The sequence below is a fragment of the Conger conger genome, chromosome 1, assembly GCF_963514075.1.
Source record: "Conger conger chromosome 1, fConCon1.1, whole genome shotgun sequence".
In the NCBI taxonomy this organism is placed as follows: domain Eukaryota; kingdom Metazoa; phylum Chordata; class Actinopteri; order Anguilliformes; family Congridae; genus Conger; species Conger conger.
Window position 1 is genome coordinate 86,492,545 of NC_083760.1, and position 23,647 is coordinate 86,516,191.

Sequence of the window (23,647 nt, forward strand, 5' to 3'; positions counted from 1 at the left end):
ATGATGATTTTCTCACGTGACTCCGGGATTTCGAGATTTCGTCCGCGGGGTTTTCGAGATTTCGTCCGCGGGGTTTCTTTTCGTGAGGCTGGGCTCTCTCGTAGTCCGGTCCAAGATTGTTCTGCTTCTTTTGGAGCGGGCTCAGCTCGGGGTTTCGGTCGTAGTGTCCGCGCACTCTGGCTCCGGGTAACCCTCCTCCGTCATGAGCCCCGCTTGGCGTTTGTGTTCTCCCTTTTGAAGGGCGCCGCTCCCTTCCCCGAACTCGGCTCAGCTGTGCCTGTTAAATTACAGAAGGTTAGTATTGCAGTCGCATTCCTCACGTGCCTCGCCTCGGGGGTGCTGGCCTTGATGCTGATTCTCCTCCCGGCCTCTCCCCAAGGTGCCGCTCTTAGATATGACAAGGGAAAATATTCGGCGTTAATTAGTTTCCCCAGCTCTAGGCGCCAGTGCACGGGCCGTTCCACCCCAGTGGTGTACCGATCGCAGGTCGGGCCACCACACCGTAAATTCTGGTAAACTGGTTAAATGTTTAATCGTTCACACTCCTAGTAGCAATTAAATAGTAACACAGTTTGAAGTTAAACTTTGCCCCGATGCTGAACACTGATTCGTCCTTTTTTTTAATTGTGTTGCATTGAGGTCTGTCATTCTTTGGCTTGAATCTACGCAGTCAGACGAACTCAGGAGTTTTCCTTGTTTTTATTCTCGTGATAACGTCTGAAATCAAAGCGGGGAGGAGGGCGCGGGTGTGTGGGTGTCACAGCCGCGATGGACGTCAAAACCGAACAGCTGAAGCTGAAGCGGGAGCTGGGGCTGGTGAGCGCCATGTCCCTCATCGCCGGCATCATGATCGGGTCGGGGATCTTCATGTCGCCCCAGACGGTGCTGTTGAACATCGGGAGTCCCGGGGCCAGCCTGCTGATCTGGGTCCTGTGTGGTCTGGTCGCGATGCTGGGAGCCCTGTCGTACGCCGAGCTGGGGACCGTCATCAAAGAATCAGGCGGGCACTTCATCTATATCCTGCGCATCTACGGGGGGGCCCCGGCCTTCATGGCGGCGTTCACGTTCATCTTCTTGGTGAAGCCTTCCGCCATGGCGGCTGCAGCCCTGAGCATCGCAGAGTACGCAGTGGCGCCCTTTTACGGCAGCTGCACCCCGCCCCAGCTGGTGGTCAAGTGTGTCGCAGCTGTGTGCATCCTGCTCGTGTCCACAGCCAACACCCTCAACGTGCGATCCGCCATGTCCATTCAGGTGGTCTTCTTGGTGGCCAAGCTGCTGGCGCTCGTAGTCATAGTGATCGGGGGACTGGTGACCCTCGCCCAGGGGTCGAGTGGAAGCTTCCACGACGCTTTTGCGGGCACGCGATTGGGACTGCATCCCATCGCAATGTCGTTCTACCAGGGACTCTGGCCGTTTGACGGCTGGGCCAACTTGAACTTTGTGACGGAGGAGCTGAAGCGGCCAGAGGTAAGACCAGGGAACCGGAGGAAGGTTTTTCTTTTGTGACGTGGTAGACGCACGCAGCATGAAAGGTGCTGAAAGAGTAGGCCTTCTGCATCAATGTAAGGGCCGTCAGGGTGAAAGGTGGTGATGTTTCTATGGCCCACAGCTGGAGATGCCCACCAAAAATTCCAGTAGGATGGAGGGCCCAGAGCAAGATTATAGTGAGCGTGGTTGATCCCGACACAAGTACTAGTACTGTCCACTAGGGGTGGGCGGCACTGCAAATTTCGGGTTTGATACGATACCAAGGAATGCTAGGCCAGTATCATCGATATCAATCCCAATCCCGATACCAATACTTTTCAATAATAAATTCTTTTGTAGGAATTTCCTGTGCTCTTACGGAGTCACATGAAGAAAAATACAAAAACTTGTATGAAAAAGACTTTAAATGGAAGTAGAAATATTAAACATTATCATTATTATTATAAAAGGTTTCTTTTCAGCTATTTCACATGCAAAGTTATGTTAGGTGAGGAATCAATCAAGAGCAATTGCAGGAAGTTCATGAGCAATCACGCTGCATGAACTCTGTGCAGCCGTACAAAGAATGAAGATACATTTGTGCAGGCAGCATCAAAATGGATGCCCCTGCACACACCAAGTGTACTCTCGAGTTTGAGGAATACACTTATAATCTAGTGGAAGCAGTGACTCAGCCCGGCTTCAGGTAAGCAAACATAATTCTTTTTTTTTGTCAACATAGGTACCAATATTTTATGGGAGAGATCGATACCAAAACAAAATAGCAGAATCGGCAGTATCGACACTTTGGTATCGATCCGCCCACCTCTAATGTCCACTTTAGACAGTCTCACGGACTGTAGCTCTATTTAAGCGCGATATTGGGTGTGATCTGGGGTGACGACGGTTATATTTTCCGCAGGACAATCATGGCTAATTCTTCTCTAGCTAGATTAGATACGAGCCAAGGGGAGAGCTAACCTTAGGAAGCATCTGCCGTAAATATAGCCAGAAAAAAATGTTGTAGCAATTAGGGATGTGACAAATCATCAGTTTTTGTAACTGGTTACCATCCCATTTTTGAAATGGTTAACCGGTTAACCGATATGTTTTATGACCGCTTTTTTTTTTTTTTTTTTTCCTTGACATTGTGCAGTGTATACTCACAGTTGCAGAAACCTGTCGTTAAATCCCTGTAATTTACGTCCAGGCATGACATAATTCCATGGTCACGCAATATTTGGCTGATATAATATAACACCGGGTCTATTTTACCATAGGCGACTGGTCTAATGATTTTACTTTCTCGCCAATACAGGTCTCTGTACAATTTGATATAATTTAATTTAAGGCTAAACTTGTATTTTATACGGCAGTGCATTTTATATGGCGCGGGACAATCGTGGTGGTGAGATTAACGTCTGAAAGCAGGGAATTTTCGTTTCCAATATCCTAAGGATGAATAGCCTAATGATAATGCGTTGCTTTATTTATTTTTATGTAAATACTGCATAGTGGAAAGCGAAGTTCAGTTTGCCGGTAGTTTGAATTTGTGTGTCAACGAATAAACACGGATGAAGAAACGCCATAGAATGAGCCATAAGTGAACTAACAGCTACAGATTTAAAACATGCAGAAATTATTTGGCAACTATAGTACTGTAGCAATCAATTCCGTTCGCTGTTTGCATTCTTAACCCTCTGAAATGCCCACAGGTTGCTTGCTTGTACGACTGTAGCTTGTGAATGAAATGTAAACAGCGTATTGTAATATTTTGTGCAACATTTGTCCAATGATGTATTGCTTTGTTTATTTTTATGTAGATACAGCATAATGGGAAGATACGTTCAGTTTGGCGGTAGTTTGAATACGCGTGTCAATGAATAAACACGGATCTTCTGTTAACCTTAAGAAACTACGTAACATTACACTAAACCATAAGTCAACCAACAGCTACAGAAATTGCTTGCTCGAACTACTGAAGCTTGTCGATTGCTAGTTCACAATAGTTTAGAACGGCAATAATACGCCTGGTGATGAACGTGCATTTATTTTAAACTGAACTTTTCGTTTCGCCTTCAGAAAAAAAAAACGGTTATTGGTTATCCATTTTTTGTATCCGTGGTTGAGAGAGAGAGAGAGTAAAATTGGTGCACAAAAATGATTTTTATTTTTTCACACACCTTCAGGGCACTCCTCAACTATTTAGCACGGTCAAGTGCTTTCTTTTCAAAAAATAAAAAGAGGAAAAAAAATAAGTGGCCAAAAAATTAGGAACGTTTGTCCGTCTTTAGTCCGTTTGAATCCGTTCAATTCTTGCCGCCTAGTCGTCCGCCGGGGATGCTCCATTCTAGATGCAGAGAGGGAGAGATTAGCTGGGTTAGGGGGATGGTGATTTTCTCACGTGACTCCGGGATGTACAGTTGATTAGACTAAGCAGGAGACAACCCCCCCCTGGAGCAATGCTGGGTTAAGAGCCTTGCTCAAGGGCCCAACGGCTGTGCGGATCTTATTGTGGCAACCCCGGGATTAGAACTACCGACCTTGCGTGTCCCAGTCATTTACCTTAACCACTATGCTACAGGCCGCCCCAATACATCCATGTCAGGGGGGCATGGTCAGTCACTAGAACTAATTCTCGCTCCAAGAAGTAATATTTAAGCTGCCCATCTGATGACCAGGCACTCCTTCTCCACGGTGCTGTAGTTTCTCTCGGCTCCCAGTCCTGTCTCTGAGGCGTCCGTCTGCAAAACAAATTTCTGGGCAAAGTTAGGGGTGGTTAATATGGGTTCCTGGCCCAGGGCCGCTCTCAGGTCCAGGAAGGCTTGGTCCGCCTCCTCAGACCACTTCACGGTATGGCCTCCTGGAGGGCCCTCAGCATGGCCTCCGCCTCCTCAGGTGGCTCTCCCAGTCGGTGCTGTGGATTACAATGTCATCCAGGTAGGCGGCGGCATACTCCCTGTGTGGTCCTAGGATCTTGTCCATCAGGCGTTGGAAGGTGGCGGGGGCTCCATGGACTCCAAACAGCAGCACCCGGTACTGGAACAGGCCATCTGGGGTGGCGAAGGCTGTCTTCTCCCTCGCCTGCGGGGTGAGGGGTACCTGCTAGTACCCTCGGGTGAGGTCCAGAGTGCTGGGGCATGGGGTAGGCATCATACAGGGAGATCTCATTGAGTCGCCGAATCTCATTGCAGAAACCCCAACTGCCGTCCGGTTTTGGCACCAGGACGACCGGGCTGGGCCAGCTGCTTTGGGACTCTTTGATCACCCCCAAGTCCAGCATCCTCACCACCTCCTCCCGGATGGCCTGCCTTCTAGCCTCCGGGATCCGGTAGGGTCACAGCCGTACTTCCCGGCCTCGGTAACTATGTCGTGGTGGACTAGTGTTGTCCGGCCCGGGAGGGGGGAAAACACGTCCTTGTGTCGGCTTACCATCTCCCAGAGATCTTGGTGCTGTTGGTCTGTTAACAAGTCTCCCGTGGCCACCTCCGGAGTTCCGGTGGCACCCCCTGCTGTCAGACAGAAGGGAGCAGGGTTGTGCAAGGGCTCATGCCATCTTTTTAACAAATGGACGTGATACCTTTGGAGAGTGTGTCTCCTCCCTACCTGTCTCATGGTGTAAATGACCGGCCCGACCTTTCCCACCACCTCATAGGGGCCGTGCCATTTGGCCAGGAACTTACACACGCTGGTGGGGATCAGGACCATTACCTTGTCTCCAGGTCGGAACTCACGCACCTGGGCATTCCTGTTCTACAGCCGGGCCCGCTCCGCCAGGGCTTGGGTCATGTGCTCCCGGACCATCGGCCAGATTTTCGTCATCCGGTGGTCCATGTCGACCACATGCTCCACGAGGGAGCGCTGTCTGAACGGCTGCTGTTCCCAGGCCTCCTTCGCAAGGTCCAACAGCCCTCGTGGCCGCCTCCCATAGAGTACTTTGAAGGGGGCTTATCCGGTGGATGCCTGGGGGACCTCACGGATGACAAACAGTAAATAGGGCAGTAGGTGATCCCAGTCCTTACAGTCCGTGTCTATCATCTTCCTCATCATAGCCTTCAAGGTCTTGCTGAAGCGCTCCACCAACCCGTCTGTCTGAGGGTGGTAGACCGAGGTCCGCAGCTGTTTGATCTTGAGCAGTCGGCACATCTCCTTCATCACTCCAGACATAAAACATGACCCCTGGTCAGTCAGAACCTCCTCAGCTATCCCCACCCGGCTGAACACCAGGAAAAGTTCCCTCGCGACACTTTTCCCTGTCGCGGCCTGTAACGGCACGGCCTCAGGGTAGCGGGTGGCATACTATTACCAGGATGTAGCAGTGGCCCCGGCTAGACTTGGGTAGGGGTCCCACTATGTCCATGGCAATCCTGTGAAACAGCACATCTATGATGGGGAGGGGTATTAGGGGGTTGCGATACGTCACCTTCGGGCTGTGAAGTTGGCATGTTGCACAGTCCTCCACGGCCCTCTTGACACCCGGCCAGGAGAAACGGGACAAAATCCTCTCCTGCGTCTTCTCGCGCCCCAGGTGCGCCCCCAACAGGTGAGTGTGGGCGAGATACAGGACCTTGGAGGTGTGAGTCTGGGGCACCAGTAGCTGCTCCTCTTACTCCTCGTTAATCCTACAAACACGATATAGGAAGCCATTCTGTATTTGGAAATATGGTAATGCCGGCCTACTCACCCCGTCTTGTGGGACACCCTCAATATAGGCAGCAGTTTTCCAGGCCTGGGCAAGGTTTTGCAGCTGGGCAGCGGCAAAATCCGTTGGGGCCCTTTCTGTCTCTGGTTGGAATTCCGAAAATTCCCCAGTGCTGCTGGGCTCGGCCACCAGGGGGTGCGGTGGGGTCGGCCCTCCGGGGCGGTGTCCGTGGTTCCTGTGGGGGGTCATGATGTTGGTCTTTTCTCTACTGGGGTTGGGGTCTCCTCTCCGTCACTCTCCCCGGACGGGGCTACCCAGACCGGGTGTGGCTCCCGGTGGCCCCTACGGTGGGATCGGGGGGTGGTGGCTGGCCTCCCCGATGTCGGGCTCTCATCCCAGTAGCTAAGGAACAACGGGCAGTCTCTCCCCAACAGCACCCCCACTGGTAAGTTTTCCACCACCCCCACCTTCCCCGTGAATTGCCCCCTAATTGTCTGCCTTTAAGAGTAAAGACGAATTGTCCGTCTTTAGTCCGTTTGAATCCGTTCAATTCTTGCAGGGTCCCGGCCACCTAGTCGCCCACCGGGGATGCTCCGTTCTAGATGCAGAGAGGGAGCGATTAGCTGGGTTAGGGGGATGATGATTTTCTCACGTGACTCCGGGATTTCGAGATTTCGTCCGCTGGGCTCTCTCGTAGTCCGGTCCAAGATTGTTCCGCTTCTTTTGGAGCGGGCTCAGCTCGGGGTTTCGGTCGTAGTGTCCGCGCACTCTGGCTCCGGGTAACCCTCCTCCGTCATGAGCCCCGCTTGGCGTTTGTGTTCTCCCTTTTGAAGGGCGCCGCTCCCTTCCCCGAACTCGGCTCAGCTGTGCCTGTTCAATTAGAGAAGGTTAGTATTGCAGTCGCATTCCTCACGTGCCTCGCCTCGGGGGTGCTGGCCTTGATGCTGATTCTCCTCCCGGCCTCTCCCCAAGGTGCCGCTCTTAGATATGACAAGGGAAAATATTCGGCGTTAATTAGTTTCCCCAGCTCTAGGCGCCAGTGCACGGGCCGTTCCACCCCAGTGGTGTACCGATCGCAGGTCGGGCCACCACACCGTAAATTTTGGTAAACTGGTTAAATGTTTAATCGTTCACACTCCTAGTAGCAATTAAATAGTAACACAGTTTGAAGTTAAACTTTGCCCCGATGCTGAACACTGATTCGTCCTTTTTTTAAATTGTGTTGCATTGAGGTCTGTCATTCTTTGGCTTGAATCTACGCAGTCAGACGAACTCAGGAGTTTTCCTTGTTTTTATTCTCGTGATAACGTCTGAAATCAAAGCGGGGAGGAGGGCGCGGGTGTGTGGGTGTCACAGCCGCGATGGACGTCAAAACCGAACAACTGAAGCTGAAGCGGGAGCTGGGGCTGGTGAGCGGCGTGTCCCTCATCGCCGGCACCATGATCGGGTCGGGGATCTTCATGTCGCCCCAGACGGTGCTGCTGAACATCGGGAGTCCCGGGGCCAGCCTGGTGATCTGGGTCCTGTGTGGTCTGGTCGCGATGCTGGGAGCCCTGTCGTACGCCGAGCTGGGGACCGTCATCAAAGAGTCGGGCGGGAACTTCATGTATATCCTGCGCATCTACGGCGGGGCCCCGGCCTTCATGGCGGCGTTTACGTTAATCCTAGTGCTGATCCCTACTTCCACGGCGGCTACAGCCCTGAGCATCGCAGAGTACGCAGTGGCGCCCTTCTACGGCAGCTGCGCCCCGCCCCAGCTGGTGGTCAAGTGCGTCGCAGCTGTGTGCATCCTGCTCGTGTCCACCGCCAACTCCCTCAACGTGCGATCCGCCATGTCCATTCAGCTGGTCTTCTTGGTGGCCAAGCTGCTGGCGCTCGTAGTCATAGTGATCGGGGGACTGGTGACCCTCGCCCAGGGGTCTAGTGGAAGCTTCCACGACGCTTTCGCGGGCACGCAATTACGACTGCATCCCATTGGAATGTCGTTCTACCAGGGACTCTGGTCATTTGACGGCTGGTCCAGTTTGAACCTTGTGACGGAGGAGCTAAAACGGCCAGAGGTAAGACCAGGGAACCGGAGGAAGGTTTTTCTTTTGTGACGTGGTAGACGCACGCAGCATGAAAGTTGCTGAAAGAGTAGACCTTCTGCATCAATGTAAGGGCCGTCAGGGTGAAAGGTGGTGATGTTTCTATGGCCCACAGCTGGTGAGGCCCACAACAAATTCCAGTATGATGGAGGGCCCAGAGCAAGATTATAGTGAGCGTGGTTGATCCCGACACAAGTACTAGTACTGTCCACTAGGGGTGGGCGACACTGCAAATTTCAGGTTCGTTACGATACCAAGTAATGCTAGGCCAGTATCATCGATATCAGTACTGATACTGATACCCATACTTTTCTATAATAAATTCTGTTGTAGGAATTTCCTGTGCTCTTGCAGAGTCAGATAAAAAAATAAAAAAACTCTTATGAAAAATACTTTAAATGGAAGTAGAAATATTAAACATTATCATTATTATTATAAAATGTTTCTTTTCAGCCATTTCACATGCAAAGTTATGTGAGGTGAGGAATCAATTGAGCAATTGCAGGAAGTTCATGAGCAATCATGCTGCATGAACTCTGTGCAGCCGTACAAAGACTGAAGATACAGTGGTGTGCAAAAGTGTTTGCCCCCTTCCTGATTTCTTATTTTTTTTGCATGTTTGTCACGCTTAAATGTCTCAGATCATCAAACAAATTAAAATATTAGTCAAAGACAACACAAGTAAACACAAAATGCAGTTTTTAAATGAAGGTTTTTATTATTAAGGGATAAAAAAAATCCAAACCTACATGGCCCTGTGTGAAAAAGTGATTGCCCCCCCTGTTAAAACATAACTGTGGTTTATCAAACCTGAGTTCAATTTCTCTAGCCACACCCATGCCTGATTACTGCCACACCTGTTCTCAATCAAGAAATCACTTAAATAGGACCTGCCTGACAAAGTGAAGTCGACCAAATGATCCTCGAAAGCTAGACATCAGGCAGAGATCTAAAGAAATTCAGGAACAAATGAGAAAGAAAGTAATTGAGATCTATCAGTCTGGAAAAGATTATAAAGCCATTTCTGTCACAAATGGCAAAAACATGGAACAGTGGTGAACCTTCCCAGGAGTGGCCGGCCGACCAAAATTACCCCAAGAGCTAGCGACGACTCATCCAAGAGGTCACAAAAGACCCCATAACAACATCCAAAGAACTGCAGGCCTCACTTGCCTCAGTTAAGGTCAGTGTTCATGACTCCACCATAAGAAATAGACTGGGCAAAAATGGCCTTCATGGCAGAGTTCCAAGACGAAAACCACTGCTGAGCAAAAAGAACATTAAGGCTCGTCTCAATTTTGCCAGAAAACATCTTGATGATCCCCAAGACTTTTGGGAAAATACTCTGTGGTCTGACGAGACAAAAGTTGAACTTTTTGGAAGGTGTGTGTCCCATTACATCTGGCGTAAAAGTAACATTTCAGAAAAAGAAAATCATACCAACAGTAAAATATGGTGGTGGTAGTGTTATGGTCTGGGGCTGTTTTGCTGCTTCAGGACCTGGAAGACTTGCTGTGATAAATGGAACCATGAATTCTGCTGTCTACCAAAAAATCCTGAAGGAGAATGTCCGGCCATCTGTTCGTGACCTCAAGCTGAAACGAACTTGGGTTCTGCAGCAGGACAATGATCCAAAACACACCAGCAAGTCCACCTCTGAATGGCTGAAGAAAAACAAAATGAAGACTTTGGAGTGGCCTAGTAAAAGTCCTGACCTGAATCCTATTGAGAAGCTGTGGCATGACCTTAAAAAGGCGGTTCATGCTCGAAAACCCTCCAATGTGGCTGAATTACAACAATTCTGCAAAGATGAGTGGGCCAAAATTCCTCCACAGCGCTGTAAGAGACTCATTGCAAGTTATCGCAAACGCTTGATTGCAGTTGTTGCTGCTAAGGGTGGCCCAACCAGTTATTAGGTTAAGGAGGCAATCACGTTTTCACGCAGGGCCATGTAGGTTTGTATTTTTTTTCTCCCTTTATAGTAAAAACCTTCATTTAAAAACTGCATTTTGTGTTTACTTGTGTTGTCTTTGACTAATATTTAAATTTGTTTGATCTGAAACATTTAAGTGTGACAAACATGCAAAAAAATAAGAAATCAGGAAGGGGGCAAACACATTTTCACACCACTGTACATTTGTGCAGGTGGCATCAAAATGGATGCCCCTGCACACACCAAGTGTACTCTCGAGTTTGAGAAATACACTTATAATCTAGTGGAAGCAGTGACTCAGCCCGGCTTCAGGTAAGCAAACATATATATATTTTTTGTAAACATAGGTACCAATATTTTATGGGAGAGATCGATACCAAAAACAAAATAGCAGAATCGGCAGCATGGACACTTTGGTATCGATCTGTCCACCCCTGCTGTCTACTCAAACAGTCTCATGGACTGTAGCTCTACTGCTATGTAACCGCTAGCTCTAATATATATTGGGTGTGATCTGGGGAGACTACGGTTATGTTTTCAGCAGGACATGTGTGGCTAGCTCATGTCTAGCTGGATTAGATAACTAGCCATTGCTTGATATGGCCAGTACCTAAGGCGAAGCTTAACATAAATGTACTATTTCATAATTTGTTTGTGTTATCCAAATTGTAGCTAGCACTATGATATATTGGTCGGTCTTGTTCAACTAGCCAAACTAGTCGAGCTCATACCAAGCTAGCTAATACCAAGCTTAGCTAGCTACGGCGTTGCCAGTAGCATGCCCGTATAAGAAATGGAGACAGTTACAGTCGAACAGTTAGTGGGTTGAATAGATTCTTTCAGCCAAGGGTTTTATTTTTAATGCATATTCATAATAACCTATCAAGTATTAATTGAGCCTACCTGTGTAAAAACTGTTTTAAGTTGTGATGAATCTTTCAGGCTACACCCTTGAACTACTGTGTCTATTTGCATCCAGTGCTATTCCAGCTTATTATGTTGTCAACTAGATAATATTAGGCTTCTTATGGATGCACAATATAGAAACTATAGGCCAATATCTCTAACTAATGATACTGATGATACTGGCTGTTTTACATTGGAGCCCAAATGCAAGCTGCAACCAAGTTCACACCTTCATTGAAGCGGCTTGAAAAGATGGGTCCAGTTTCTTTCCAGGTCCATATTTGTCTTGTGACAATATGACAATATGAAAACTAGGCGCCAAGCCATGTTTAAGCCATGTTTTTCTTTCTCCTCAAGAAAAACGAAAATGTTTTTTGTACATTTTCACTTTTGCAGTAGTAATTCAATGCAAAGTATTTTCCTGTCGAAGAATTATGATTTGGATTCACAGGTAGAAAGAACGTTTTTCCATGGTCGGACTTTCTAAAATATCCCTTTTCCTCTCTGACAACTTAGGTGAACCTTCCCAGGGCCGTGATGATCGCCATCCCCATGGTAACGGTGCTATACCTGTTTGTCAACGTGAGCTACCTGGCTGCCATGACACCTCATGAACTGATGTCATCCAACGCTGTGGCCGTCACCTGGGGGTAACGTCAAACAAATGGCTTACTTCACACACACAGACTGTGTTACCCTTCTTAACTAGAAGGCATTGATCACTACAGGCACATGTGTCCCAAGGCTACCATGTATTGGATTTCAAAGAAAAGAGGATGGGTGGGTGGGTGTTATGAACATAATACTAAAGGCTGTTTGTTTGTTTCTGCCCAATCCTGTGCAATGGATGGCCGAGAGTATGTAGGTTTTCATTCCAACCAATCACTACGCCAGCTGATTTCACTAAGTTCTGTCCCTTCTCTCGGGTTGAAGGTGTTAAAACACTAGTCACATCAACTGGTGTAGTGAAAACCTGCATACTCCTGGCCTTCCATGGCATATGGCTGGGCAACCCCCGGTTTATCGGTCTATGGGACAATCACATTTGTCTTAACTGGACAGTTCAGAGGATTTCAGAATTAAGAATTCAGTCTGGGCAGCCAAATGTATCCTGTGGTTTAGGCGAGACATTACCCCTCTCAAGAAACAGCTCAAGCTAGGTTTTGAAACAGCTGGTAGCTGGGTGACCAGTTCAGGCCAGTTCCATACTCAACATGGTTTGACCTGCTCAAGCTAGGTTTTGAAATAGCTGGTAGCTGGTTGACCAGTTCAGACCAGCTCCATACTCAACATGGTTTGACCAGCTCAAGCTAGGTTTTGAAACAGCTGGTAGCTGGGTGACCAGTTCAGGCCAGCTCCATACTCAACATGGTTTGACCTGCTCAAGCTAGGTTTTGAAACAGCTGGTAGCTGGTAATTTCAAGCTGGTCATAGCTGGATTTTACACCGGGGTAAACTAAGGTCCTCACCTTACTGTCTTGGGATTCCTGATCTTTGTGTTTGTTGTAAGTCAGTCTGGATGCCTCACTTTTCTCTGATGGGGTAAAGTAAACGTATACACTAAAGATCTCAAAGTGTAGGAGGTTCCCAAGTGCCTTGGCAAAGTTCCTAGCCTGTTCATAACACCTTAATCATTATTGTTGGCTCCTCGCTTTTCACCTAAGCTAATGTATAATGACGCCTGAGTTTTCCAGGGCAACAGTCGCTAACTCTTTTCTAATTGGTTAACAGGGACATGAATTGGCTAGGGAGGAATGGTTTCCTCATTTCTTATATGTTGACAAAAACATGGATTGGTTTGGATTGGTTAGGGAGGAATGGTTCACTCTTTTCTGATTGGTTGACAGGAACAAGGTTCTGGGGAGCTGGGGTTGGGTGATGTCCGTCGCGGCTGCGTTGTCTGCTTTCGGGTCCTTGAATGGGACCTTCTTCACTGGGGGACGTGTGTGCTTCGTGGCTGCCAGGGAGGGCCACATGGTGAGATCTCGAATCCCGTACAGACACCTGCATCACTGGGGGCATACAGACCAGACCAAGGAGAGCACAACTCTTCTAGAAATCTTTTTCCACATTCAGTGGAAGTTCAGTGAAGGCGTTTTATGGGCAGAGCGAGGAAAATACACTAGGAAAGGAAGAGGAAGCTGAATGTGCCCCTGGAGTTCTGTTTCCTTGACAACTGCCCATAATCGATCAATTAAACCAGGGATCTCAAACTCAAACCACAGTGTCTGTGCGTTTTGGTGGTTTCTATTCAACCAGTGGCTAATTTAGGCCTTGGAAACAAAGTGTTTTGAATGTTTAGCCAGTCAGTGACTAAAATGGATAATTTAAGTGTCGAGTCACACCAAAAACCAGCAGACATTGCGGTCCTCCGAGACTGTTGGAAATGTTATTGAGACTGTCCAGGTTCAATGTTAGAAATCTGCACTTGTGCACCATGTACGATACTCCTTTACCTTCAGGAATATGTTGCGTTGACACAGTTGAATCAATACTTCCCATAAATATTATAGTGTTGAGCGGTGACAGAGTATGCCCCTTCACTTTTTGAGGGAACATTATTTATCACCCACACCTTTTGAACGACAAAGTAATCAGGAACAAACCACTAAACCTCCAACCACTAATGCAGGGCTATCGGACTCCACTCCTGGAGAACTTCACTGTGTTCTTCTGGTTTTCAGTGTGTCTCAGCACACTTGGTGAGCCATGTTAAGAGTCCACCAAACCTGAATTAGCTGCTGATTGTAAGGAAGCCATTTTGGCTCCAGCAGCAGACTCTGGCAACAGGAACGTACTGGAAGGTAAGCGATCAGGGGTCTCAGACTCCAGTCCTGGAGGGCGACAGTCTTTGGCAAGTTTTGTTATTTGCTTTCAATCAGTCTGTCATACCTTGTACCTCGGAAACAAGGTATGACAGACTTGTTAGCTAATCAGTGACTTAAATGAAGCAGGAAAATGTCAAAAAGCCAGCAGACACAGCAGCCATCCAGGGTTTTACTTTGAGATCCTTGCTGGAGATGAATGGTGACCCTGGATGGGCAAAAGGTCTAATTCTGCTCATATGTCAGGGCATTCTGCAGTCTAGTGCCTGAGGTATGTGACTATAACCCGGAAGGTTGGAGGTTCAAGTCCCACGTAGCCACAATAAGATCCGCACAGCTGATAGACCCTTGAGCAAGGCCCTTAATACCCACGTTGCTCCATGGGGGATTGTCCCCTGCCTAGACTAATCGACTGGAAGTCGCTTTTGATAAAAGCGTCTGCCAAATGACTGTAATGCAATGCAATGTAATGTATTATTATTCTAAAGGCTCTTGTGTCCTCTCTCCTCACTGGGTTCCTGGTTTTGCTGATGTTGATGGTGTTGCTGGGTTGCTGTTGTTGCTTGTGTTGCTTGGGTTGCTGGTGCTGCTGGTGTTGCTGATGTTGGTGGTGTTGCTGGATTGGTGGTGTTGCTGGTGCTGCTGGTGGTGTTGCTGTTGCTGATGTTGCTGACTTTGCTGGTGTTGCTGGGTTTGTGCTGTGGCTTGGGTTGCTGGTGTTGTTGATGTTGCTGGTGTTGCTTGGGTTGCTGGTGCCGCTGGTGTTGCTGGTGTTGCTTGGGTTGCTGGTGTTGCTGGGTTGTTGATGTTGCTGGTGTTGCTGGAGTTGTTGATTTTGCTGATGTTGGTGGCGTTGCTGGTATTGCTTGGGTTGCTGGTGTTGCTGGGTTGTTGATGTTGCTGGTGTTGCTGGTGTTGTTGCTTTTGCTGGCGTTGGTGGCGTTGCTGGTGCTGCTGGTATTGCTTGGGTTGCTGGTGTTGCTGGGTTGTTGATGTTGCTGGTGTTGTTGATTTTGCTGGCGTTGCTGGCGTTTCTGGTGTTGCTGGTGTTGCTGGGTTTGTGCTGTTGCTTGGGTTGCTGGTGTTGTTGATGTTGCTGGTGTTGCTTGGGTTGCTGGTGCCGCTGGTGTTGCTGGTGTTGCTGGCGTTGCTGGCATTTCTGGTGTTGCTGGCGTTGCTGGTGTTGCTGGCGTTGCTGCTGCTCTCCCGGCGGCCGTGCGCAGCCGGATATCCTAGGGATGGCGCACGTTCGGCGGCTGACCCCGTCGCCAGCACTCATCTTCACCACCGGCATCTCCCTGCTGGTGCTCATCCCCGGAGACTTCCAGAGCATCGTCAACTTCTTCAGGTACACACCGCCCCCTCCCAAAGCCTGAGAACATGCAGGGAAGACTGCGGGCCTTCACAGGGCGTCGCTGTGCAAGAACACGCATGCTCAGTCAACCTGCCCTGCGTAAACAAAACCTCATCATTAAAGACCGCTTACTGGACCAGAAAAGCCTGCAAAAATATACAGTGGAGAACGTACAATGGAGATCCGGAAATCAATAATCACCCCTCCCACTGTATGATCCACAATCAATTCTGTACATAAACCGTGTTACCGCACCACACGCAGATCAATTTCCGCTCCGCCAAGTAAACACGCGTGTCTTTGTTACACGATGTATATTAATGAAAAAACCTGGGGCTTGTGCATCTCACTGGCATCTCAAAGTCTGTGACTAAATTATCTTTTCAGAAGAGTGTGCCATGTTGTAATCCCTGTGTACATCTGTTAATTTACTATTTCATTTGTGTAAACTGATTGTAATTCATTCAGAATAGATAGAGAATTCTCCTTCCAAAGTTGATTGCACTGAGTATATATTATAAAACTACAGGCATGGTGGTTTGCTGCTATTGTTGCATTTACATACAGAAAATATTGCTTTATAGTTTATAGGGGGAGTCTAGTATAAAGGTTAGAGAGCTTAGTTTGTATCTCAGAAGGTATGGGTTTGATATCTAGCTTGAGTGCTGCTATTTCACATTTAAGAAAGGTATTTATTTAACCTGAATTGTTAATTGATTGCATGTTTGAAAACATTTCTGTGGATAATCTACTATATTGTGAGCTGAGAATTAGAAGTTTTTGAAAAAGTTTTATACAAAAATACTGTTTAAAAGTCGTATCTGCTTGGAGCCCATTCACTTTGGAATCTTCGAAGCTCAATATCTCAAATCTACTCAAAACGCAGATAAAACCGTCTAACTCAGCTCACGAAATGTAGAAAAGTGCAGAGGTGGAAAAATCCAGGTTCAGAAAGTAAAAGTCCGTCCCAGTATTTTTTTCTATTCGCCCGGATTTGCTAATTAGCACAATTTTTACTTTCTGATCCCTGGACCTTTCAGCTCTGCTGGTAAAAGTGCGGTAAAAGTCATGACTGGTGATGCCATTTGACATCAGGTGACACCATGACCACTTTTGCTGTCCAATACACTTTCAGCTTCACTGCTTGGTTCTTCTACGGCATTACCATCTCCGGGCTCATCTACCTTAAAATCAAGAAGCCGGAACTTCCTAGATCATATACGGTGAGAACTCAGCTGAAACGGCCAGTCAGGTGGAATCTTTTTCAAGAAAATATCAGAATTTCCCAAATGAGATGCAGGATTAAACACACTACCCCTTATTTTATAAATGTTTGTGTTTGTTCCTGTCAGAAGTAGCATTCTCTAAGCATTTATAAACCACAGTCAATATACTATGTAACAGGTCTAACACAAGACCGATATACAGATATACACAAGAAACACAGCAATATGTTGAAATGTGTGTGGAGTGAACAGTAAAAAGATATTTTTTATTTTACGGTTTTTTAAATCTCAAACAACTACCCTGTACTGTTTACACTGTGCCATGATGGCTCCTGTTAAAAATGATTACTTCAGAACCGTAATGAGACACACTGAACACAAGGGGGCACTATTGGGAAACAAAGTGAAACCACTTTGTGGTTTCAAAGTGTTGCTGTTACACGAAGCAGTCAAAGTCAAACAAGTGCTCCTAAATCACAGCCTATTCACCACCAAGTTAAACCACATAAATCGACAGTCAGATTCTTGCTTTGGGGTCTGCAGAAAGTGCCCTGTTCACGGCAAATAAAAACAAGAGTGGCACTGTCCAAGTCTGGACTACTAAAAACACGATAGGTTTTGAAACAGCTGGTAGCTGATTCACTAGTTCAGACCAGCTCCACACTCAACATGGTTTGACCAACTCAAGCTAAGTTTTGAAAGCACAACAAGGGCTGATCCATTTTAGGATTTTGTGACGTCATTATTTAATTCACTCAATCATATCTTACCTGACATGTGTATGTAATGATTTTACTGTGCTCAAGTACAGGCTTGAACCAGGGTGATTTATAGAGCTGTCAGCAAATTAAAAACAAGGCAGTTGGTTGGAACAAAAAATAGACCGGCCCTCGAGGACCGGAGTTGTGCACCCCTGCTGAAAGGGTATGGGTTTGATACCTAGCTTCAGTGTTGCTATTTTACATTTGAGAAAGGTATTCATTTAACCTGAATTTGTGTAAAGTTATCCAAGTTCATTACAGCTGGTAGCTGGTATTTCAAGCTGGTCACAGCTGGATGTTTACAGCAGGGTTTACATTACCCCAGTGTTTCCCAACTCCAGTCCTCGGGACCCACATGCCAGAAGGTTTTTGTTGTAACCAGTAACTCACACACCTGATTTAATGATTGAACCAATCAAACCACAAAAATGCCCTTGATTAGTTAAATCAGGTGTGTGAGCTACTGGTTACAACAAAAACCTTCTGGCAAGTGGGTCCCGAGGACTGGAGTTGGGAAACACTGCATTACCCTTGTCAGTGACTGACGTGACCTCTCTCGCCAGGTGCCCATTGTAATCCCCATCCTGTTTCTGATCGTCGCCGTCTTCCTGGTGCTGGCGCCCATCATCGACTCGCCCCAGATGGAGTATCTGTACGTGTCAATCTTCATCCTGAGCGGGGCCCTCATCTACGTGCCCTTCATTCACTTTAAACTGTGCCCGGGGGCCCTGGACAAACTCACCGTCCTCCTGCAGCTCGTCCTGGAGGTGGCCCCCGCCGAAAAAAACCTGTAACCTCCCCCCTCACCCCGTACACTCTCAGAAATAAAAGTTCAAAAAGTACTGATGCTTGTCGCTGGGTACATAAAATTATACCCCTGGCCAGCAATATGTAATTAATTTGTACGTTTTTTTTACTCGTTTGTACGCAAATAGAACATTACTATACTTTCAGGGCATTTTTGGGAAATGTGGTCCCTGGAGAATAAAAATCTCCACGGCGTCTCCACTGTCACTTTATTTCTGAGGGTGTACTTCTCCGTTCCCCAAACTGGAACTGATGCTGAACTCCCAGTTTGACAGGGGCGGCCTGTAGCGTAGTGGTTAAGGTAAATGACTGGGACACGCAAGGTCGGTGGCTCTAATCCCGGTGTAGCCACAATAAGATCCGCACAGCCGCTGGGCCCTTGAGCAAGGCCCTTAACCCTGCATTGCTCCAGGGGAGGATTGTCTCCTGCTTAGTCTAATCAACTGTACATCGCTCTGGATAAGAGCGTCTGACAAAAGGCAATAATGTAACTGCTGCTACTTCCTAACCCTAAGCTCTGAATGTAGAACACTCCATTGCCATTCCAGGCTCTAGGACCTGTGGCCAATGTGAGGGCCAGTATGCTGTAGTTATAGTATATAGTATAAAACGTACTGTTCAAATACACTACGCAATACTACGTCTTAAGTATGCAAGCATACTTAAATATATAAGAAACACACACAGGCATGTATAGTGGGATAACTACATACTATAACTATATACTATAATGTAAAACTAAAGACTTTTTAAAACTGCTCACAAAACTCACAGTATAAAAACAAGTGATTCCATTGTCTGTTGACAAGAGTTTTTAGATTTATTTTTCCAGGTCTTGGGCATTTATTTGATGTGATTGTTTTAGAGACTGCACTAAAAGACTTCAACAACGCCACTCCATTGTTTTTCTTTGATGTCATTCTTTAAATTATTTTTCTATAACAAGCTACAGTTTCTAGCTGAAATATCTGTTCTAAAATTATTACAGTTATGATTCATAAAAATATGTATGGTCTCTTCATTGTGTTTGGACAATACTGATGAGTTTATTGACGCTGGATTGAGTCATGGTACTAACCTCTGTTGAGATGAAAATAAAAGTGTTACTCATTGTTTATGTCCTTGAGGGACTATTTTATGGTGGGATCTGAGTGAAAAATGTATGAAAAGCTGTGGATCAGTGATTTTCCACTGAAACATGGGGGAGTTCATTTATGAATCGGGACATTTCCAGTCCTGGAATATGAAATGATTGTGTTTCCCTGGGTGTGCCTCAGTGCGCTCTCGTGTGTTTCCGGTTTTACCTGTTGTAAAGTGACGTACAGGGTTTGTTGGTTCACTAGTGTTTATCGCCTTTACTGTCGTCATTTCTGTCATTGACACACAGTTACCATTCTGTTCCAGGGACGGAAAGAAAGAAAGAAAGAAAGAACAAAAGAGCTGTCCGACTAGACAACACACACACACACACACACACACACACACACTCATAATGAACCTGAAGTTTCACTCAGAATTCCAGAATCATGATAGGGAAATTCCATGAACCCTTTAATGTAAGATTGGAAATAGTACGTGATTAGCTATCAACGCGGATGTAACGATCACTGCTGTTAATTGAAAGCAAGGGAGTTCTAGAACACTGACTTTAAAAAAACAAAAAACAAAGGGCTAATAAGCCTTGATAGTATTCAACACAGTATTTGCACACATAATTAAATTCAGAGTTCAACCCATGGCAGTCAGTGGCCAACATCCTACAGCACATCTTTGGATACAGTAAAAAACATGCTGTCTTTATCAAAGGTGCTGATGAACATACTAATTCAAGCAAGACGGCACGCATTGCAGTTAGGGACATAGAGTTCAATGCACATATTTCAACAGCAATGGAAGCCAAGGCTTTTTTTTTTCCTTTTGATCTTTTTAAGCAATCAACAATATAATACAGCACGTGACTAAGTGTTTTCCTCCGTTCTTGAAATAATTGTGAGCCTTGAGTCACTTCCAACAATCTACTATCAACAGTTCCTCTCCTCTCGCTACTACTTGAACGCATTTATGAGGGGGGTGGGGAAAAAAAAGCCCAAAAAGCGACTTTCCGATTATGGCGCGAAGCTATTTATAGGTGTTCTTACAAACGCAATCACAGCTGTATGCCAGGATATGACGCGACATTGGAGCATCTCAGCTGGATTTGCATTTAGTTCCACATTTCCTCCGGTTGTGAACCAACGTTTCTATCATTAGAATAAATTAACTGTAGGCCTCCGCTGTGTGGAACCTAAAAACCTGAACCACTTTAATTTCTTTACATGTTCAAGCTTGGTGCATACATGTCACTAAGATGATGCCATTCTTATTACAAACGGAGCCCTCAGCTACATTTAAGAAATATTACATTAGAACAAAATACAGATATGTAAATAAGGCTGCGTCATGAAAATCTCAAATTAAGCGCTGAGTGAGAGGCTCCATAACTGTCGAAATACCGAATGCGAGGGGCATTGGAAACGAAGTAAAACACTACAATTCCCAGAATTCTAATATCCCCCCTTAGCGCAGTCCTTTGGTCCTGAGATCATCCCTAGACAGTGTACAAGTCCTCGTGGTGAGTAGCGTAACTCCTCCTCTGTCTTTAGAAGTTATACCGCAGAGCCAATCAACTCCTCTTTTCGAAAGAGTGACCTCATCCTGCTCGCTCCTATTGGATTGCTATATTAAGAAAGCGGCTGCTCACTTTAAAAGGGAAGCGATCTGGTTCCTAGTTAGAATTTGACTGGGAAAGCGAGAGAGGAGCGGACGGCTGCGAGACTTTGAGGCACTTGGTGCGGCATTTCTGAAAGACAAGAGACTTCATCTCAGCAAGGATTTTGCTAGCTCGTCCTCGCAGTAACGTCAACAAGTCGAAGTTAAGGTAAATTAGTCTACTTTTGAACTTGTAGCCAAAAAGCTCATAGATCGAAGCAATGGCTGCTATCCGCAAGAAGCTGGTGGTAGTTGGAGACGGCGCCTGCGGGAAGACCTGTCTGCTAATCGTCTTCAGCAAAGATGAGTTCCCCGAGGTGTATGTGCCGACTGTGTTTGAGAACTACGTGGCGGACATCGAGGTAGACAGCAAGCAAGTGGAACTTGCCCTGTGGGACACAGCCGGTCAGGAAGACTACGACCGACTTCGCCCACTGTCCTACCCGGACACCGATGTCATTCTAATGTGCTTCTCCGTGGACAGTCCCGACTCCCTGGAAAACATCCCCGAGAAGTGGGTGCCGGAGGTGAAGCACTTTTGTCCCAACGTGCCGATCATACTCGTCGCCAACAAGAAGGACTTGCGGAACGACGAGAACGTCAGGAACGAGCTGGCGCGAATGAAACAGGAACCGGTGAAGACTGAAGACGGCCGGGCCATGGCCGTGCGCATCGGGGCGTACGACTACCTGGAGTGCTCGGCGAAAACGAAGGACGGGGTGCGGGAGGTTTTCGAGACGGCCACCCGAGCCGCTCTGCAGAAGCGCTCGACACCCTCGGGGGGCTGCGTGAACTGCTGCAAGCTGCTGTGAACTCTTTATTAATGACTTAAAACTACTGAAAACTAGCGAATGAAGCGCAGCGAGTCCCTCCGGCGCCAGTCTGAATGACCGGGATTGAAGAAACAACAACTCGTTCAGAGACGGGACTCGTGTTCTTTGTGCTAGTTTCGAAGCGGCAGGACCAGAGATGCACGGGCACAATGTCCTGATTCACTCCCAGTGATAAAGACTATTTGTGACCACCGATTTTACTGGGCGGGTGGGGGACTTCGCTGCAGCCAATGGGCTCGTTGGGTATGGGGGTCGAAGTGCGTTCAACGCACGACGGCACTGTCCACATTTTGAGGATTTTTTTAAAAAAAATGCCATGTTACTGCATTAAAGCTGACTGTACGACCAGAACTTTGGCGAGGACGCACTGGTTTGCCAAACCCATCTAAAAAATGTTGCTAGCAATATAGCCTAAAGCCTGCTACGTCGCTGTGATGCCGGCCACGAGACAACCTGGGGAGCGGCGCTCCACTCAGAAGCAATGACTCTTCGAAATTAGACGTGTGGACTGTATTCTTCTGACATTATAGAAACCGTTAATTGGGCATTGGACGAGGATGAAAGGGGTGCGAGAGCGGTTGCTGTGCCGCAGAATGGTGCACAGACTGTTCCGATTTTACGAGGCTTTGTCTCAGTTTGGGGAGACTAATCGCTGTTTCTTTTTTTTAAAGTGGATGTTACGAGCAAGAGAGAGCCACCCGCTTTGCTGCGTCCATCGTTTTCCACATATTTTGCACAAGGTCTTGGATCTAGCCCAAGACTCTACCCCAAAGCCCAGCATCAGCATTTAAACGCACCATCCTCTGAACTTTTATATTTTATTATTTGCTCAAGTACAGTTGAACAAAGCCACCACCAATCGCCTTTGAATGCAAGGCGTCGTTCATAATACAAATCAATCTGCCACGATTGCACTGTGCATGAGATTCGAGGCTGAGCTGTTTGGTAAAGAAAGGTTTAAACACTCAATTGCCTCGTATCTCTGTTAATTAGTGTTATGCTTTCTCTGTTACAGAGGGGGTCTATTAAGATCGGTATTGTACTATACGATTTATTTTTTATTTTTTTATACGTCTTTAAGCCTGCGGTACAAAGGATTTTCTTTGTTTTAAAAAACGACTAATTGAGTTTCAAGACGTATGAAATGTTTACAACAAACCGTGAATATGAGCTGTATAATCAGTTTTTGCAAAAACAAACGAAAAAGTATTAAACGTTTAAAATGAATCCTTTTGTTTGTTTCCTTCATTGGGGGGGTGGGGGGTGGGGGGGGGGGGGGACTATGGAAGTTTGTGCCTGAAATGTCGCTGTATTTGCATTGAAAACGATGACTGTGGATGTTGACTTCCCTGCACTGGGAAACCGTTGTTGTGTATTAGATGTGATGTGCAAGTTTATTTATTAATTTTTTTTTAAAGCCGAAGTGTGTTTTAAAAACAACATGGACCATTGAAAGCATGAAGGCCGATTGAACAGCTCTTTGTCTCCAGGGGTGGGGTCATCTCATTCCCAATCCCAGTCTCTTCTCGGTCCTAGTGCCTCGGTACCCTTTTGTTCGCGGACGGGTTTTCTATGCGACCTTTAGCCGTAGCTCTTACGATTTTTTTAAAGAACGCCACCCAGAGTTACTGCTTTTTAAGAGCCCCGGGCAACTGAACAAAGTACCTCCTCTGAAATGCGTGCATATCCTATTGAGTAGCAGATGTCTGATACAGTAGGCTGCTAGTGAGGAACAACTCGTCTGCTTTCTCCAAGTGTGCTTTATAGGGTACATAATTATGCTTTTTCTACCTGATATTTCAGCAGTAAGGGTTGTTTTACTTAGTTCTTAACCCCCCCCCCCCCCCCTGCAACAGACACACACACACACACACACACCCACCCTCCACTGGAAGTGTTGCCAATGAATCTGTGCAGTTACAAACTGTGATGACACAGCTTTCTAAGCCTGATTTGAAGACATAAAAAAATTAATTGAACCATTGGGTGAGGCTTCATATACTGGTTAACCAAAACTGGGTGTCCTTTTTTTCCAGTGCTGTAAATCCACCCCTCCAC

The 23,647-nt window shown here is 46.7% G+C and overlaps 2 protein-coding genes across 2 annotated transcripts; both read left to right on the forward strand.

Moving 5' to 3' along the window:
• Positions 1 to 768: 768 nt before the first annotated feature.
• LOC133129168 (b(0,+)-type amino acid transporter 1-like) lies at positions 769 to 19,070 on the forward strand. The gene is made up of 6 exons (XM_061243061.1): positions 769 to 1,467; positions 11,552 to 11,685; positions 12,883 to 13,012; positions 15,084 to 15,208; positions 16,350 to 16,437; positions 17,765 to 19,070. Exons 1-6 carry the CDS (start codon positions 769 to 771, stop codon positions 17,993 to 17,995), a joined length of 1,407 nt encoding a protein of 468 aa, XP_061099045.1. The 3' UTR covers positions 17,996 to 19,070.
• A 1,700-nt stretch (positions 19,071 to 20,770) lies between these two features.
• Positions 20,771 to 22,816, forward strand: LOC133129201 (rho-related GTP-binding protein RhoB). The gene has a single exon (XM_061243132.1). The coding sequence runs from the start codon at positions 20,978 to 20,980 to the stop codon at positions 21,566 to 21,568; it is 591 nt and encodes a 196-aa protein (XP_061099116.1). The 5' UTR covers positions 20,771 to 20,977; the 3' UTR covers positions 21,569 to 22,816.
• The last annotated feature ends 831 nt before the right edge of the window (positions 22,817 to 23,647 follow it).

Bases quoted from the DNA above. Each gene is read 5' to 3' on its own strand.
- LOC133129168 (XM_061243061.1), top strand. From the start codon at position 769: ATGGACGTCAAAACCGAACAGCTGAAGCTGAAGCGGGAGCTGGGGCTG. The intron at 15,209-16,349 runs GTACACACCGCC...ATACACTTTCAG, and splicing joins AGCATCGTCAACTTCTTCAG to CTTCACTGCTTGGTTCTTCT. The intron at 16,438-17,764 runs GTGAGAACTCAG...CTCTCTCGCCAG, and splicing joins AACTTCCTAGATCATATACG to GTGCCCATTGTAATCCCCAT.
- LOC133129201 (XM_061243132.1), top strand. From the start codon at position 20,978: ATGGCTGCTATCCGCAAGAAGCTGGTGGTAGTTGGAGACGGCGCCTGC.